The following is a 19,150-nucleotide window of genomic DNA, read 5'->3' on the forward strand; positions in this document are numbered from 1 at the left end:
AGCACCATAAAACATCAAACTTTATTTGAAATAAGACTACCTGGCTAACGGCATTTCGATAATATAAACCGTATCGCTATTTACAAGCCCACAAGAACAGATTAATGGCCGATGCATGTATTACAAGATCGAGATTTGTCACAAAACAAATTCGACGTAAAAACTTGAGCTCCATTATTTTGCATCGAATGTATTTCGTACTTGTTGAGGAAACTTTAATGATGTGTCTTAGCTAGATGTCCACTAATGATTATTATAATAATTTATATAGTTTTAATGATAGTACATATAACAAACGTCGAACAATATAGAGGAATATACACACACAAACTGCGAAATGTATTTGTTGACTCGTGACGTCACAAGTCCGAAACTCACATTCTATTGGCTGGGATTTATATCTATCCCAATTGACCACGATCAGTCAACTAATTTTCGCCAAGAACACAAATACATCGCGTTTGTGCATATATCTCCTTGACAATCATCGCACATAGCACGGTTCACACGCTAATTTCAAACTGGGACATACATTTGTCATTTGACACACTTCACAATATTCGGCACACAGTGGACCGATTTTGCAATGTTCAAATAGATAGTGATTTTTTCCAGCAAAATTCAAAACACGGCTAGGAAGCTATTCCTATTCAATTCTTTGCCTACCTGGCTCATCGTATAACCACTGTTTATCTGAACATTGGAAAACGTCGGTGATTTACGCAAATTTATTTTTGCGTTAACAACGCAATCCGCCTCATTGGATTGATGGAGAAGTTTTAAAACAGCACATAGTTAATTTTCGAGCGATAAATAATTATGTGCTGAGATAAAACAAAGGGGAAGTTTTTAGGGCTGGGGTTTTGTGGATTGATCGTTTTACTTTCAACTGGTGATTAGACTTTTAACGAAGCATACACAATATATATTTTATAGTTTATGGTACAATACAGAAAGGTGTGATATGATTTCAATAAAAAAATAATGCAATTAAATTGCATATTACACTTGCATATTTTATCCAAATTTTCAGGTGTTAGCAACTTAACTAATCCTCTCAGTAGCAGACGTTATTAGTCATGCAGAATTTTTTATAATAAAATTATTCGCATCATTTTCACAAAACCAATAGTCGTTAGCAAATCTATGCAACTGTATGCATTAATCACCTTGAAACATATTCACAAGATTCTTTACAATCTCAGAATTTAATATTAAATATAGTATGTTTTACAATACTCGTATGTTATCAAAAGCCAAAGTAAAACGACCACGCACAGGTGTCGCAAGAGGGGTTTATATTAGCAAGACGCTGTAGCGTTAGCGACCACACGAGCGGAGACGCATCGAAACAATAGCTTACATCCCACTTCTGATCACTTTTAGTGATCTTATGGGAACATTTTATAAAAAAACAAAAATAGTTCAAAATTATTCGAAATTGGTAATTTAATATTGGGTTTTATTCTTGAAATTAATCACTTCAGGCCGATTTCACTTATTACCCTTGATGAGCTATTTAACGTTAATTTGTCGTAAATTTCCGTACATTATTTGTCAGAAGCTGTACAACCGGCCATAGCTCAGGTTAAGCTACAAAGTCATATCTATGTCACTGTTCACAAACCCAAAACTGCTATTGTATACCGAGCAACAAAACCAATCAAAATCCTATTTTTCAAAACTCACAAAACAACCTCGAAAAATGTAAACTAACAAAGTTCTAGAAGACAAAAGATTTTTTTACAAAAAAACCAAAAGAGAAAGGCATCAGCATATAGTTTCGATGGCGTCCGCTATGTAAGGGATTTAGACAGAGGGTGGTGCGAGCACGGAGGGCACGGGGAGGCGGAGCGTGTTGCGCTCCCGGAGCTATGAGTGGTACGCGGTCACGTACGACGCCGGGAACAGGCCGCGGCGGTGCGCGATCTCGCCCTGCAATATTTGGATACATTTTATTTATCATTCATTTTATAGCAATTAGACGACAGAGATCTATAATGTTGGTAAATGACTTGTAAGTTTATGAATAAATCTAATGACAGAAGTATTGTAAGCATATGTTCGGATCAAAATTATTCGGCAGTTTGCAATGTCGCAAGATGGATTATAATCTAACAGTTTTTACCATGGATCGGTGACATATGCATATTAATTATAAAGCTAACTCTTGAATCACTTTGTTTATTGAAAGAAAAAAACCGCTTGTAAATCCGTTGCGCAGTTTAAAGCGACGCTGTTGTATATTGCGTAGTGATGCAAACGATAGATGTTATTTGATAACTAACCTTCCGCAATATGCACTTGACACTCGGTCACAACCGAGCCGTGTTCGCTATTTTTAGTATCATTACAAAGGAGGGACTTGTAACAGCTGCATATATTATGATTTACTCCGCTTACGTCTATTTCAATTTACATTGTATGAGAGAAATCTAAATTTTCATGTTGCACTGGAACTTTATATTCTAGTCAGATAATATTCACACATGGGATTGAATCATGCCTTCATATGATATACGGGTGATCAATGTAGTAGCTTATAATAATAAAAAAAAAAAGTACGAAAATGTATAGAGGTTTCAGCACAGATTGTTGCACCTATTAATTAATTTAATTTTATATTTCCAGAACGAAACCTTAAAATATAAGCGAAAAAGTTATACTGCTTTCAGATTCACGCTGTCCGTCTGTATTATGAACAATAAGTTCCCGTTTTACCCGATTTGGTTACAGAGCTATAAAAACAAAAACACAACTACACGCATCATACCTGCCACCAATGCTGGTCGGAGCGGTCGAGCACCGTGATCACATCGCCGCGCCTGAACTCCAGCTCGCCGGCCTCCTGCGGCGTGAAGTCGTACAGCGCCTGCACCAGCATCTACGGAGCGAACCCGTTCTTTGTTAAACATTAGCCGCCCGTCCCGCCCCGCCCGGCTCGACCCGGGACAGAAACCTCATATGGTCCATGCCACTTGCCAATAATATAGGTGAGGCTGGTGAAGGAATTTTTTGAAATGGGTCGACTAGTTCGCCAGTTAATTTGGTACAAACTGTCGACCAAGTCCGTTTTTTGCCTAATATATTAAATTACAGAATATATATTTTTCGTCTATTATTATCTATGCCACATCTGTCCCACATCCTTATGTGGGTGGGAAATATAATTCCCAGCCTTCCGTGCTTTGCTCTTAATGTATCTGTATAATCCAGCGTTTTTTCTCTAATTTACTCGCTTATGCCAGGAACTACGAGTCGGCTTTGCAGATACACAACATATTGTTCTCAATTAAATATATAACTTTTATAACTGAAAATTAAATTAAATTACTTAAATGGTTTTAATTTATTCCATTTAAGTTAATAATCGGAAGCTAGTCTTTTTAAGCGAGATAAATAGAGGATAAGGATAATTATAATTTTACAGAATTATGTTACAAGGATACGATAATGGTATCAAATATAACGCTAACTGCCGGGCCCGCCGCTTTGAAATTTAAATATTTATAGATAACTTAGTAGTGTGGGGAAAAATCTTAATTTATAAGGTAACGGTGATAGATGGCACAGTGGGGAGCTTATGTTATTTACCGCCTCGAAAGTATTTAATATTATTTTCCTCCTTTCTATTGGACACTGTTATTGCTTTTTCGTCTGTGTTATTATTTCGCTACTGCGAAAGCTTGACGCTTAGAAAAAAGTTGAACAATCAATTCCTATATGGCTATATACTCAGACGCCTCTGTAAACTCAGATTCGTCGCACTAATCTCAGAATACGTGTCCATTAAGTACACTATCCCCTTTACAACAACAGAAAATTATCATAATTGCGTAGGAGCGCGGTGTTCAAGAAACTGGATATAAGAAACACAATGTGATCTATTTCTGTTACGTTATCAGGGTCACGCACGCTGTAATATTTACACACGAATCGAAGTTATGGATAAACTGTTTGGATACGTTTGTCCTCGATACCCTTAATAGGGCTACGGTATGTGAGAAAATTTACCGTTTCGGGATTTAAATATTAATTGTTACGTGTGTCCTGCGGTTTTGCCGCAAAAGCAAGTACATATTTCTACAGTTTACATTTTTGTATAATTAAATCCACCGAGGGTGAAACGCAACAAAAATATGCATACATTCTTACAAACTTTTGCGTTTCCATATTATGTGACGTTGTAAGCATTAAGCACATAAATTTAAGGCTTTTTGACTTTTCACTTTTTTTTAATATAGAGAAATGAAATTACGTGAAAACCAGTTCTGTGATTGACCCTGATAAATATAGTAAGTTGAAAAAATTAAAATATCCGAGTGTTGACACCCCTAGAACTAATGGATACCGTACGCATGATGGGACTTTCCCCCTCTGTATTTGTGTTCCAATTAATAGAAAGTTTGTTTTGTCGATAGCGTTCGGGGCTAATTTGATTTATCGATTAAATTAACATCCTAATGACTACATTACTCATACGTATTAAATGTCACCGAAATATTTTAATTATTTAGGCATTTAACTTAAATCGTGATATATGCATATGTAATCTGAATAATATAAACACGTGAAGCAAAACCATGGTCCCCTTTTTAACGTAAATTGCGCGGACGGAGTAGTGTAGATGGTGATATATTTAAAAATAAATCATATTAATTAAAAGTTATTTCACACCCTAAAACACGAATTTGGAACACATACACATATGTACTCTGTTGTTAGGGTCAAATTTGGACCACTAGGCAACCCCTCCAGTAAGATGGAGTAAGAAAAATGTCATTATATAGTAGTGAAGCCCTCCGAACAAATACTTATGAACTACAAAAAAAAAAACAACATAATTTCTACTCTTTCAAATTTTATTCTTCGGCCGAAAATTAAAATGACATATAGTCTTCTCCAATATTCAGTATTTACGTACATATTTTAAAAATTCAGTCACACTGGCCAACGCTTAATGGCTTCTGCCTTTATAATATTGGCAATGACACCATTGCGTGCACATTTAATTGAGTTTAAAGCATTTATCTACAGAACATAGTTACCGTTTTAAGACTGATCTGAATCTCAACAAGGGATAAAATTCCATTACCTGTACATTGAAATAAATTAAAAATTCATAAAGATAGAGACTCGTGAGGCGCATAGAAAGGATTTTAATGACGGCTTCATCAAGCGACCCTCGCTTCGGATTCATAGCTATCTCTCTAGGAGGCTATGAACAATAGTCGTTAAATGGGTCATAGGTTAAGTTTTGTTCTCAGTAGGCCCGAGATAAAATTATCTCATTTATTTCAATTAGTCCGTTGATAAGTAAGGGTGGAGCCATTAATATATATCATTTAATGAGTTTGACGTTACGTATGTCATAAATTTTTCGTATTTTTTTAAATATTACCCCTATGCAAAAGAGAGTGGTATAGAAGTTAATATTGTGTCTGTGGAATCGTAGGATCCAAACTTGGGAATTTTTAAAAAGGAGTTGAGGTTGTTCTTAGATATGTTTGGGGTAAATACAAATTAGCGGCTTCAAGAGCATTTACTGGGTCTCGTTATGGTATTATATCTTTTTTTGAGGTAACAGCGTTTATATTTGACATATGAGTCAAATGATGAGTTATATATGATAAGGTAGTAGTGGGAAAATTAATATAGTACATATTTATTATTTTATATTAATTTTTCGAAGTAAATTTGGATTTTATGGAATTAAAATCTATGTCTATCCTACTAATATTATAAATGCGAAAGTTTGTAAGGATGTGTGTGTGTTTATTGCTCTTTCAAACAAAAACTACTGAACCGATTGCAATTAAATTTGGTACGTATATAGCTGGACAACTTTTTATTCCGATATTCCTACAGGATACGGAATTACGCGGGTGAAACCGCGGGGAGCAGCTAGTTAGAAATAAACTTTCTATTAATGTTTAAAATTCAATCATAGTTTTAGTGAAACTGTTCTACAAATAAATAATCGAACTGTTAATACACTCCTAATAAACTCCAATTTATCCAAACTTATCGAGACAGTGGATAACGTAAATTTCGGATAAACCGAAGTCCTCTATTTTTAAATGATCATTAATCGTGTGTTCACGCGTACACAGGAAGTTTTCTATGTGTATGTGAATAAATCTGCATATTTTGGTAGAAAAAAAAAATTATGTCGACGTGCAAAAAAGGCAACATAGTAGAAAAAAATGAAAGTTGCAAATTTTTAACTCTCAACAACAAAACTCGTTTATTCAGCGTTCTTTCATTTTTTTTTTTTATTTTTAAACTACTTTTTCGAATAAAACACCGGACAAACAATTTCGGATAATGCGGAATACGGATAAACGTGATTCGGATAAAGGGAAATTAAGTTTATTATGTGACCTCATATTGTTAATATAGGGATAAGACATATTATTCTTTTTCGAAAGTTAGTGTAAAAAATAAAGATAAAAAAGATTTGGCTGAAATTTGTCAAGTAAATACACCATGGCTTAGAATAACATACAAATTATTTATTCAGCTTTCAAGATAAACCTATATAAATATTTAAGTAGCAACTTATTTATACTACTGTTAAGAGGAAAGTGGTGGGATCACCAAATAATTTACAAATCTTTCTTGATGGATCTGTCACTGGACTAATTAAAAAAATCTTTCACCAGAAGAAAGCCACATTATTCCCAAGTGACATGGGCTATATTACTATAAGTTTTTATTCCGGGTCAACCCGGGCGGATTCACGGCGACTAATGAAATGATTTTAACACACACAAGATTTCAAATGTTTCGGTATTTGCGAAATTTTCTTTGTTATTACATACGAGGAAGTTAATTTGAACTTGGTTTAGTTTTAATTAAAAAAAACAATAACCTTGTATGTGTTAAATTTATAAAGCTAATGGCCGACCACTTAACTTTGTAATGCACCTGTTGCTATGCTGATCATTTTAGATAACCATGATAGATACTATTAATGTGATTTTTCTACCGAGACAAAGATATTTATTAATGTTATTATCTTTCTCTTTGTCAGGGGTAACACTTAGAATGACTAAACGGTTTTAACTAGAACTTTCACAGGACAGATTTGGTGCAACATATAGGCAAAATTTAATTAAGGAAACAATTTGGGGTTCAAAGAGGATAGAGGATTTATATGCACTAACGAAATACATTCTATCGTAACCTGATATTAAGGCCAAAGGCCTTATTAAGATAAATAACTATTTTAATGTATTAAGGCTCGGCTTATTCATAAAAGCACTTTAGCTTTAAGTACATATATATATACCCTCACTGCTTTTTCGTATTCGTTACGTATATGAGAAATACTATAAAGGGATGAATTAGAGTTAGAAGAGTGGTAACACTCGTAATGTCATAAAAGGATGTTAGTAGGCCAAAAACTTTGAATGGTGTTTATTTTGTCATTAACGAAACTACAATAAAATGTTAAGTAATTTACCTCTTCAGGAACGACATCTCGCAGTTTAACATCCTGCAAGCGGCTGACTGACGCGGTGCGGTGATAATCGACGAGCTCATTCAAAGAGTTAAACTTCACAACCCATAGGAAGAACTTGCTCGATGCATCCCTGAGCACTTTGAAATGTTGCACGCCATCGGGGCATCTGTGAATTGTGGAAATTAATGATCAAAACATATCCTTCCCCCAATTATTTTAACAACGCTTGGTATAAGAATTTTTAGACTAAGACGCAGGTTCTACTAGTTAATTATTGATGTGCTCTCCTTTTCCTTTCAAAAAACGTATACGTTACATGATTATATCGGAATTATAACTAGATGAAGATATATATACAAGGGGGTTGGTTTAAATCTCATGCTTTTTTTTATTTAGAGTCGCATAAATTCAGTAAGCCGTCGTTGCTTATTATTTTTCTACCGGTCAGCTGTTATGTTCCAGGGAAAACATTTGACCTTACTTTTTGGAAGTATTTCCGTGTTAATATTATATATATAAACAATCACTAATAACGCTTATATTCTTTAGAATTTTTATATTATTTAGAATTTTTCAGTTAGTTAGGATTCAGGGGAATGGTGCGAGGATTGAAAGGATGAAGGCCCTTATAGTATAAGCAGCTATCGAAAAATAACCATTGTTCGAAAACTGCACTGCAAGCTCTTTTTATTTTTCATCCTCGACACCAGACATCGTTCTTTTGTAACCATTATTAACGATCGTATTACTAAGCCATATTGCATTTTAAAGGGTAAAAACTTTGGGGGACGACGTGATTAAAGGGTCGCAGTCAACTATCTGTAAGCATGGGGATTTGGATTCTTTAACAATCTCGTTTTAAACATAAAGGAACTAAATGTCCATTATAAATATTCGAGGCACAAATTTAATTGTAGTTTAACTCATTTATTCCTACAACGGCAAATGGGAAACCTTACAAAATTAACAGTTTTTACTTAGAGTTAATGCAAAAGTTCTATGCACACAATGCAAGCAATAAGACTTTAGATTAAGTCTGCATACTCAGCCGAATAATTCAGGGAACAAATGACTACGAGTTAAGGAAATATCCGTCTTTTTACAACTATTTTAGGTTGATAGTGCCGTGACGTAGATAAAGAATGCAGAACGACTTAAACAATGGTAGTTTCACAATGTTGAAATGCTAATGTTAGTGCTTCCATGTACAATTCATATTATTTGCTCTTTATTATTCAAAAACATACGTCGGTTAGATCACATCCAAGTATCTGATCTCATGAAAATTGATGTTGATTCCCCGTAATCTGATGAATAATATGATGTAATGTTTTCTAACATGCGTATGTGTATGTTAAAAATGTAACATAAGTGTTATTGTCTGATCTCTATATGGTCATACTTTTATGCAATTCAAGCGGCGACACAGTTTGTATGATGGTACAGCCACTGGTCTACTAAAACTTCGCCAGTTGACTAGATTAGACAACAAACACCCTTGACAGAATGAATTAATTTCAAAATTACTATATTTATAGAATTCACGGGTTTAGAATGGAATTCCTCACAGTATTTAAGGGCTTAGTACTGCAGCTTAGTGCTAAATTAAAACCTGCATTAAAAATTAATAGGTACAAGAAACCTACTACACTATTGGGGAATATATGGTATTTTGTCGCTAAAGAACTATAGGATAGTATATTGGTATCATTATTGTGATATATTATGTAAAATTGACCTGATTTTCAAAGATTATCTACAGATTCTTGACGGATTGAGACGGACGATTCACTGTTGAATCTGCTTACTGAACCGGTGGTAAATAGTCATTATTTTTCTGTCATCTAATGGAATGAATAAATGTTAGTCTTGAGTTTTAAGTTAGGATTAAATCTATGAAATGTGGAATATTTTTGAAATCTCTGAAAAATTACCAGCAAAATAGATAAAAAGATAAATATTGTTTTTCTTGTTGTACAATAAAGAGTTTATTATTATTATTAATACGTTAAGTACGTAACATTAATCTTATTCGACTAAAACATTTCCAAAATCGTTTTATGTTTTAAAAGCTTCTCTCAAATTGCGTTTATATTATCTTGATAGATGTTTAATTGCTTTGAGGACATGTTTAACAAAAATAAAAGCGAAGAGCGGTTTTATCTTTGGCAACAGGAAAATTGAGAGAAGATTTATTGTAAGAATGTTCTCTTCTATTTCAAATTTAATTAATATTGCTTTAGTATACAATTACAATGTCAAATGCGGTTAAAACTATATGTTGTGACTTGTGGTGATCCACACGGTTCCTAATCGATGTTGAAATATAAAACTTCATGAATTGCGTCTTATTATTAAAAGGTGATTATAATTATGATCAGTTCAGAAAATATAAGGAAACGCTACGGGTATATCTAAATATCCCGTCCGGTTTGTTTTCCGAAAGCTGGCTTTAGAACAACCAGAATATACTCTTATTTTAATGACGATTAATAGCTCATACCGCAGTAAATGTAATTATAATTCAGTACAACGAGTAACGACAGAAATATTAAAATTTATAGTACATTTCGCCGGTGAGCGGGACAATCCCAAATCTTATCCGGTAGAGAAATCATTTCTACCTCCGGCAATTTGTCTAACACAGAAACCTCTCTCTATTCCTCACTAAACTTGACATTCAAATAAGAACTGAACTTGAACTTTGCTTCAACACGCATGAGGTACCAAAGTATGTTGTAAATGTAACTAACACATACTAAAAGCAATAATGATTTATGAATATTAACTAAGAGCATTATATGTAACGAAGGCCCCAAATATGAAGTCAATACTCGTAAGAAATCCTATATGAATAACCAATAGACGAAAACTGGTTTCAGTTCACCTCAAGTAAGCTGATTCATGCTCTGTGATATAGAACGAGTTCCAACGGTTCAAAGAAAATTTTATGAAAAGCGCAACTCGCAATACGAGTCCGAAATATTTAGATCGAGACGGGAAAATAAACGTCTGGAATTCCAATAGCGCGGAAAGAGTACTGCACACACTGATGTAAAGAGTTCAATTTAACTGCGATCGTCTAAAAATACATGCAGCATGAAAATATAATAAAAACGTATCCGAACGAGGTGTATTTTTACTCTGCGGGAATGCAACGCTCACATATGTTCTTCCTTTTAGGGTTATATCACCATAATGCGACAGTTATCAAGAGCAAATATTGTGTCAGCAATTCATGTTCATGACGACCATTCATTACAAAATGTATAATTTCATTTCTTATTAAACTAATTAGCTTAAAAAGTGATAAGTTTTAGTATTCTTGGGATGTAATGATGCCTATTCGTAGAATACTATTCTAGAAAGCTTTCATGTAACTTAAATCCAACTATATTAATATTCTGCAGTTATTAGTAAACTAGTTTTGAAATACTAAGAATCAGTCTAAATCCATCTAAATAACATATTGAAATTCCTTATGCCTTTTACATAAGTCAGCAGTTCCTGTTACAAGCATCAAACTATCTCATAATTGAACGAAAATACGAAGGAATGAGCACTTATCAATGTTTCATACTCCAGTTACGTAAACTATGAAATTTAAAAAGCATTTTGAATATAGATGTCGAACAAAAATAGCAATGACGGCTTTGGTTAAAATTTTCATTCCATTATGTTATTATGTAATTACCACTCTAAATATATACATAATATATACCGTACCGTGCAATAAAAATAAACAAATGTATATGATGATTTTGAAGATAAAATTTTCACTAGTTTTATAAGTACGGTCATTCAATGTGCGCATCGGTAATATAAAAAAAAAACAAAATACGAAGGCAAAATACGAGCATAACAAGATGCCGAGATCATATGAGTCAGATGGCGAGTCGCAAAACTCATTTTTTTTATCTACCAATTTAACGTCCAATAGAATTGATTGCGACTTGACGCACAGCCGAGTGAAGAAAAGGTTGATTACCTACAATCGCGCTATCGGTCGCGCGTCATACAAACTTCCATGTAATTCGACTACGCTAAATCAACATGAATTCCACATTTGTATATATTTTTCCATGGGTTTTTATCTACCATCACTTGTACGGGAGTTAATTTTTAGAGTGAACCTTTACTTGTTTTTCATTTTGTATATGTACTTGAATTTCGTCCGAGATTTCCGACTACAAAAACATTAATGACCTTTCTAATAATTAACGATCAATGGTTTTTACATATATATACCGTCTATACCTAATATCAATAGCTTTTCACAATATTTGTATAAAACAAATATAGAATTTATGCAACTTTAAAATCGCAGCTATCCAAAATATATAGCAAGTTAGTTCGAAAGTTACAATAATTGTCGTGGGAGCGTCTACCGTAGTCCGTTATCAGAATAAACGATCTACGAACTTGCTATTTCTCATTTTCTCTGCATTATTTTTACCAGTTTATACTTTTAGGTCAAGCCGACTCCAACTGAAGTAGTAGTGAAATTTTACTGAATATCATATACAATATTTAGGCCAACATAAATTATGTTGCGTAAGTTAAATTTAATTAGATTAATATGAGCATTCCATTATTTCGATACAAGACAACTTTGTTGTGGGTTTCGCTCAATTAATAATCGTAATTGGTCTTATTGGCTGAAACCACGCAAGTCTTTCGATCTTCCGTATTAATTTTGTTTTTGTTACATGGGAATTTAGTACCGAATCATGAAATGACGGTTGTATTTTTATTTTGGTTACACATACTTCAGAAGGAATTTGTTAACATGCACAATTCAATATTCAATATTTTTGACTGAAAAAAAAAAAATTCTCAGACAACATTACCAACAGATATCAATATATATGTAGAGCATTGACCAATAAATTGCCTGATAATAATGCGATAAAAGAAAAAAAGCTACAAGAGGTGCCAACTGCATATTGTTACATTTAATAGGAATGAATGAAACAATAAAATTAATATTAAAGAAGGAAAAGAAACAAATAACACAATGAGAACCTTTCATTATCTAAGCAAATGTATTTGATAATATATTACTAGCTTTCGGCCTGTGTAGTCAAAGGAAAAGATGGTCCTGGGGCTTTACTGATATGCTTCTTGTTCCCATGAGATAAACAGCAAAAAATTAAACATATTCTCAGGTCTAAAAACTGACATTGTACCAAATGTCATACAAATCAGTTTAGTGGTTTATGTGTAAGGAAGAAACAGACAGACAGTGTTACTTTACATTTGTAATGATAGTACATAGGGGTTAAGCAGGCAATTTGAATTACTTTTCTTCTGATAAATTAACAACTGATAACTACTTTTCTCAGCTTACATATATTTATTTCATGATGAACGATTTCTACAACTTGTGTTCCTCAAAATATTTCAATGAGTGTCTCATTTGATTTATGAGAGCAGTGAACCTTTCCAAAGAAACTAATCATATTTAGATTATACCACCACCAGACATAAACATATTGGCAAATAGCAAATTAAAAATAGACTGAAGCACAAGATAATGTAGTTCTTAATTTGTGAAGTGTTTTAAAAACCTGATCAGTAATTAGGGATTTAGGATTGATATCAACTTTGATTGAAATTTAGCATGTGATTAATTATGTATGTAGATATAATTAACTGAGAAATCAATTTTTTTTAGTAAACACTATTTGAGATAAAAATACATGCTGGTAACAAAAAAATCATGATTTTCTCATTTTAACTGATCCACTTTTGATTAATAAACTTAAACACATACAGGTTTCATTGTCACAGGATTTACAAAACAATCAGATCAGACTTTTTCTTTGTTATCCTGTCCAGGACTGTCCCCCCCTGCTCCCTGGGGCACTTGTTTTTTACACATGTGTTAACTTTTAAATCATTATTATTTCAATCCAAGCAAAGACAAATTCAACAACTAAAATACATTGAAATCTATTTAGTTTTTCTAGAGTGATAAGGGGTGTTACAATAGTCTCAATTAGATATCAAAATTTTACATAGAAGGAACATGACTCAAATCTATAAAAATTTATGATAATCATCAGAACTTTTGGTATCCTCTTTGTTCTGAATAGAACAAGTGGAGATTTCTGCACAAGTTTTGCCAATAAGACTCTTATATTTAAAAAGCTTAAATTATATAAAAGCAATAAATTAAAAGAAGTTTCTATATGATTGAAAAAATGTACCACAGTAAATATATTCACCATCACATATTAATGTAATGTAACAATAAAATACAATAAAAATGACTCACTTGACAGATAATGAAAAATCTCCAGGGCTAGATTGACTAATCCTTATGAGGAATCCACCTTCAGGCTTATTTGCTAAAAGTTTTTCTGCATCTGCTCTTGTTATTCTACCATAATACCAACTGCAAATAAATTGATGTAAACTCTCAATGAAATGTGCAATTTTTTGAATAATTTTCATGTTAACTTATAAACTCAATAATTAAATACAATTTTTGGATTAATGAAATTGTCTTAGTGTTTTAATGGTTACCCATTTTAAACACACTATTAAAGAGTATATATTTACCATTTTTATTCAACTAAAATTAATATAAACTAAAATATGAATTACTACATTAAAAATTCACTTATAAGATTTAATATAAATATGTATTAACTAGTTTTCTGCTTGTGGCTCTTCTTCGTAAGGGAAAAGTTAGACCAGTTACAAAGATTTTCCTCAGATAGTTCCTCTTACCATGGGATTTCAGGATAAAATATTGGTTCAGTGGTTATAGTATAAAGAGACAGACAAACAGACAGCCAGAATTAATTTATATTAGTTGGGATAAATAAATAATTTATTAATTAGAAAAATGTTTCAAAACCTATTGTTTGAATTTAGTAAATAATTTTGTAAATTAAATGGGTAGACTCATACATTCACAAGATAAACAAAGTAATTCTAACAGGAACTCGACCTATTATTCAATAATTCGATATATAAAAATATGCACTGTAATGAATATTCTCACCTATGATTTTTCATTTGAATATAATTACTAGGAATGAGACCCTCCTTGCCATCTAATTCTGCCCTATACCAATTCATATCATCCTCCATGTTTAGTATCTGCAATAATAAAAATTCTAGAAGAATTCTGTCATACGTATTATTACAATCTACTGTTTTACAATAGTTGTTGGAAAGAAAACTTACTTTGAGAACCTGGTTTTTCTTGAAACTGAGTTCATCATCCGCAGTTGCAGTGAAATCGTGTTTTGCTATAGCCTCCATTTTCAAATTAGGCACTTCACTCTTAATGTCACTGATTACTAAAATAACTCACAAAGTATGCAATTTTATAACCGCGTTTACAGCGAAAACAAAAGAATAATCGTAATGCATGTATTAGTCAATCAATAAAACACAAAATATCCACAATAAGTTCAATTTCCCAAAATTATTTGGTCTGATCGGTAGTAGGCACATCAGTCCAATACTTTAATATTGCCATTAACAAAATGCACATAAATGTATTTTGTAAAACTTTTATTACCATGTACAAAAAATATGGTATGTACCATTGCGGAGATTGCAACGAATATAAAGTAATAAGTGCAAATATCTACCACTCTTGTACCAATAAAATGGGTCTAAATTAGGCACAACTCTAATGGTAAATTTTATATTTTTTGTGCTAATTGTAGATTTTATACCTATTTGATTAATATTATTTTTGTATATTATAAAGATGAAACATAAAAAGTGATGCAGAAAAAAAAGTTGTATGAATGCCATCACAAACGAATTTTTTAATATAATTGTTTTAATTGTTTTATTGACTTAATTTATATGATCACGAAAATCTTTTTGTTATGACACTTAGAAAATGTTGCCATTCTGAAATAATAAAAAAATTGGACTATTCCAGGTTGTCAGATTTGACAGTTCTTTCAAGTTGAATCGCCTCCCAGTGGCATTATACGCGTGAGTATTTTTCAAAAAAATCTTTAAATATTTCTAAAATCCTGTGCTTCTGTCTTTCATATACTTTAAAGATGTATAATCAATCATTCATATTATGTCTTAAGTAATATATTTCATAAAATTGTTGTTTTTAACTATATCTTAGTGCCGGCGCCAAACTCATGTTCTTCTGTTTATTTCAGGTTTAGTCGTTACTCTAATAAACGCAACGATGTCGGGAGGATTAGATATCTTAGCCCTCAATGAGGAAGATGTTACTAAAATGCTTGCAGCGACAACCCACCTTGGATCCGAAAATGTCAACTTCCAGGTAAATAAAGTGCATGTGATATAAATTGTAATGTATCACTTATCTATGATGAAAAGAGAATCCGTTCCATATTCATTCTTGATAATTTGTGAAGATCAATTCTCCCAACTGATGTTTTAATTAAACAACGTGATTCCCATAATATTATACTTGAAATTATACCGTAAAACCGTATATTTCCAGATGGAAACGTACGTCTACAAGAGGCGTGCGGACGGTACCCACGTCATCAACCTACGTCGTACATGGGAAAAGCTAGTTTTGGCTGCAAGAGCTGTTGTAGCTATTGAAAACCCTGCTGACGTTTTCGTTATCTCATCTCGTGCCTTCGGTCAGAGAGCCGTACTTAAATTCGCAGCTCACACTGGTGCCACCCCTATTGCTGGACGTTTTACACCTGGTGCCTTCACTAACCAGGTAAATTAACTATATTTATTTACTTCAATGCTAAACTTAATGAAATATATACACATTAATGCATAAATATGCTTTTAAAACAAAAAGATTCAAAATTATTTGACCAAAATTTGTGCGAGTTTGATTTACCTATTTTATGTCCATTGAGCCATTAAAGATCTTGACATTGATATAATACACTAAACCCTACACAATAACTGTTGTTATATATTGTGTTTGCTAAAAACAGATGCAAATGTGGAATTTTAAAAATTTATTACAAATTTGTAAGAAGATTTATAGGAAAGTATTAGGATAAATACCAAATATGACAAAATCTTCATTATAATGATGACAAATTTAACTAAGGAACCACTGACTGCATTTTGCAGGAATGATTATATTTGATTCTGATTCAATTTTACATATACCTGCTATGTATTGAAATAAAATAATTTTTATAAAGTTACTGATTATTTTAACAGATCCAAGCTGCCTTCAGGGAGCCGCGTCTTTTGATTGTGCTTGACCCAGCTCAAGACCACCAGCCCATCACTGAGGCTTCATATGTCAACATTCCTGTTATTGCTTTCTGCAACACTGACTCACCTCTGCGTTTCGTTGACATTGCTATTCCATGCAACACCAAGGTAAATATCATATTTTAAAGAAAATCTACTCTTCAACTAAATAGTTAACTACAACTACTTAATACTAAATTTCATGTTATGATAAAATTTCAGATGTTTTTTTCTAAATATAAAAATAGGGATTACTAGTAAAGTAAAGTGTGTGAACTATGATGAATTGTGATTCATCATATATGAGTATTATGTTATCTGTATAGTGCATTGAACATGTCTCAAATGTATTTATTTATATTTTTTCCACATATATAACATTTTTACCCATGAATTTTAATACCCACATATATACATGACATAATAATATTAATACAAGGGTTTTTTTTTTATTTTACAGTCATCACACTCTATCGGTCTTATGTGGTGGTTGTTGGCCCGTGAGGTACTCCGTCTCCGCGGTGTCCTCGCCCGCGACCAGAGGTGGGATGTCGTTGTCGACCTGTTCTTCTACCGTGACCCTGAAGAAAGTGAGAAGGAAGAGCAACAGGCTAAGGAACAGGTAAATGATTTGTTTTAATGTGCAGTTTGTATTCATTTGTCCAATAAAACTATTGATGTATTCAAATAGACAAGTAACCAATAGAACATTGTTGTTCCTTTTTTACAACACTATTTCATAAATATTTTCAAAGAAAGGTTTCAGACATAAGTGTTATACATATTCAGTCAACATTCTTGATTGTTACTAAGTTGTATCGGCGTGACTCTCGTGGTAATCTGGTAATAAGTAGAGTGTATGAAACAAGTTAAGAAAGTAGTAATTAAGGTTTTGGTGTGAATCGAGTGTTGATTTAATAACAATTTGCAGGCCGTGGTTGCCGCGAAGCCCGAGGTGGCGCCGCTCGCGCACGACGACTACGAGCCCGTGGAGCCGGTCACCTCGTGGAACGACGACGCCGCCCCGGTCGCCGCCGCCACCTTCGGCACGCCCGCCGCTCAAGACGATTGGGCTGCTCAGGTAACAATAATACTAGCGTTTCAATGTCCTAGTCAGACTCGTATTGTTTTCGCTTTAAATTTATTTTGTTTCGAGGTTATTTTTTTTTTTCGAATATGTTAAATTGCTTTTATCTCACTTTAAATAGAATTTAATTGAGATGAATTTAATTCTTGCCTATTATAACATCACAACATAATAACATGCTGATAGAATAGGGTTACATGAAAATATTTTCAAAAATTGTTCTTGAAAGTTTCCTCAAATAATTCACTGAGATATGCATTGTTTTTACATTGCAAACATTCACCGCCTTGTCTGTATGTTATAATATTGATCACCTCTCCTTGTCCATAAAAAATCTTCCTGTGATATGTGAAGGATATATAATGCATCTGCGCTATGCATAATATCAATTATGTAGAATGTAATATTATTTATAATCCACTTCAATTCAAACAAGACTCGCTCCTTTTATTAGCTTCATGATTTCTTGTTCAATTATATATAATTGTCAAGTTTAAACATTATGGTAACGAATTAGTAAATGCACTCTTTAACATTGAAAATGTTTGCCTATTGTGAAATTATACGTACGTATTTTTTATCAGGTACAAGAAGAGTTGGGAACCGCCGCGCCAGCCGCTGCTGCCGCCGCTACTCCATCATGGGGAGGCTCTGCCCAAGGCTGGAGCGCTTCGTAAATTTTGTTTACTGACAATAAATAACTACAAAACTTATTTATGTTTTTTGCCTTTATCTTAAAACTGGCTTAGGCCCGCGGTATCGCACGCGTTAAATTCAGAGTAGTCTAATGGATTTTATCATACATAACATAAATTATAAACCTTTCTCTTGCACCTCACCATTTTAATAGATAGTGATTATCTATTAAAAACGCCATCAAAATCTGTTGCGTAATGTTAAAGATCTGTGTTAGTTTACAAATATATATTTCTACTCTAAAAGTGGGTAACAATTGAGTCTAAGGAAGTCGGTTACATATAAACATACGGATAAAGCTAATAAAAGCATCTTAAGAATGGCCGAAATATGATAAAGAAGAATCTATCTAATATGGTAAGGAGCAAGCATTCATCACATTATCTTGATTCATAATCAAAACAATAATCTTGATTTAATAATAAAAATGAAAGTTATAATTTTTTTCCGTCAAACCGACATGTTTTGTCTAAACTACCAACATTTGTTAACTATCACATTGTAAAATTTCTTTAAAAGAAACAGTTGGGGTGTGTCGTCGAGAGGAAGCTACTTACTTACTTACGTAAATTAGCTTGAGAATAATCCTATTAATATTATAAATAGAACCATCGCTCTAATACCACACACTAGCAAAGTTTTATTACACATAATCAATGGCCGACTTCGATCCTTCCTGGACTGGCAGATACCGAAAGAAC

The 19,150-nt window shown here is 32.9% G+C and overlaps 2 protein-coding genes across 2 annotated transcripts; one reads left to right on the plus strand and one right to left on the minus strand.

The window, feature by feature from the left end:
- Window positions 1-1,755: 1,755 nt before the first annotated feature.
- Window positions 1,756-14,961, minus strand: LOC119832686 (growth factor receptor-bound protein 2). The gene is made up of 6 exons (XM_038356403.1): window positions 14,669-14,961; window positions 14,484-14,581; window positions 13,749-13,868; window positions 7,469-7,634; window positions 2,774-2,884; window positions 1,756-1,935 (listed from the first exon to the last, which is right to left on the minus strand). Exons 1-6 carry the CDS (start codon window positions 14,744-14,746, stop codon window positions 1,873-1,875), a joined length of 636 nt encoding a protein of 211 aa, XP_038212331.1. The 5' UTR covers window positions 14,747-14,961; the 3' UTR covers window positions 1,756-1,872.
- A 377-nt stretch (window positions 14,962-15,338) lies between these two features.
- On the plus strand, window positions 15,339-18,466 carry LOC119832247 (40S ribosomal protein SA). The gene is made up of 7 exons (XM_038355906.1): window positions 15,339-15,439; window positions 15,622-15,749; window positions 15,933-16,166; window positions 16,631-16,795; window positions 17,127-17,288; window positions 17,598-17,747; window positions 18,338-18,466. The coding sequence occupies exons 2-7, from the start codon at window positions 15,651-15,653 to the stop codon at window positions 18,428-18,430; spliced, it is 903 nt and encodes a 300-aa protein (XP_038211834.1). The 5' UTR covers window positions 15,339-15,439; window positions 15,622-15,650; the 3' UTR covers window positions 18,431-18,466.
- The last annotated feature ends 684 nt before the right edge of the window (window positions 18,467-19,150 follow it).

Source organism: Zerene cesonia, chromosome 15 (assembly GCF_012273895.1).
Source record: "Zerene cesonia ecotype Mississippi chromosome 15, Zerene_cesonia_1.1, whole genome shotgun sequence".
NCBI lineage: Eukaryota > Metazoa > Arthropoda > Insecta > Lepidoptera > Pieridae > Zerene > Zerene cesonia.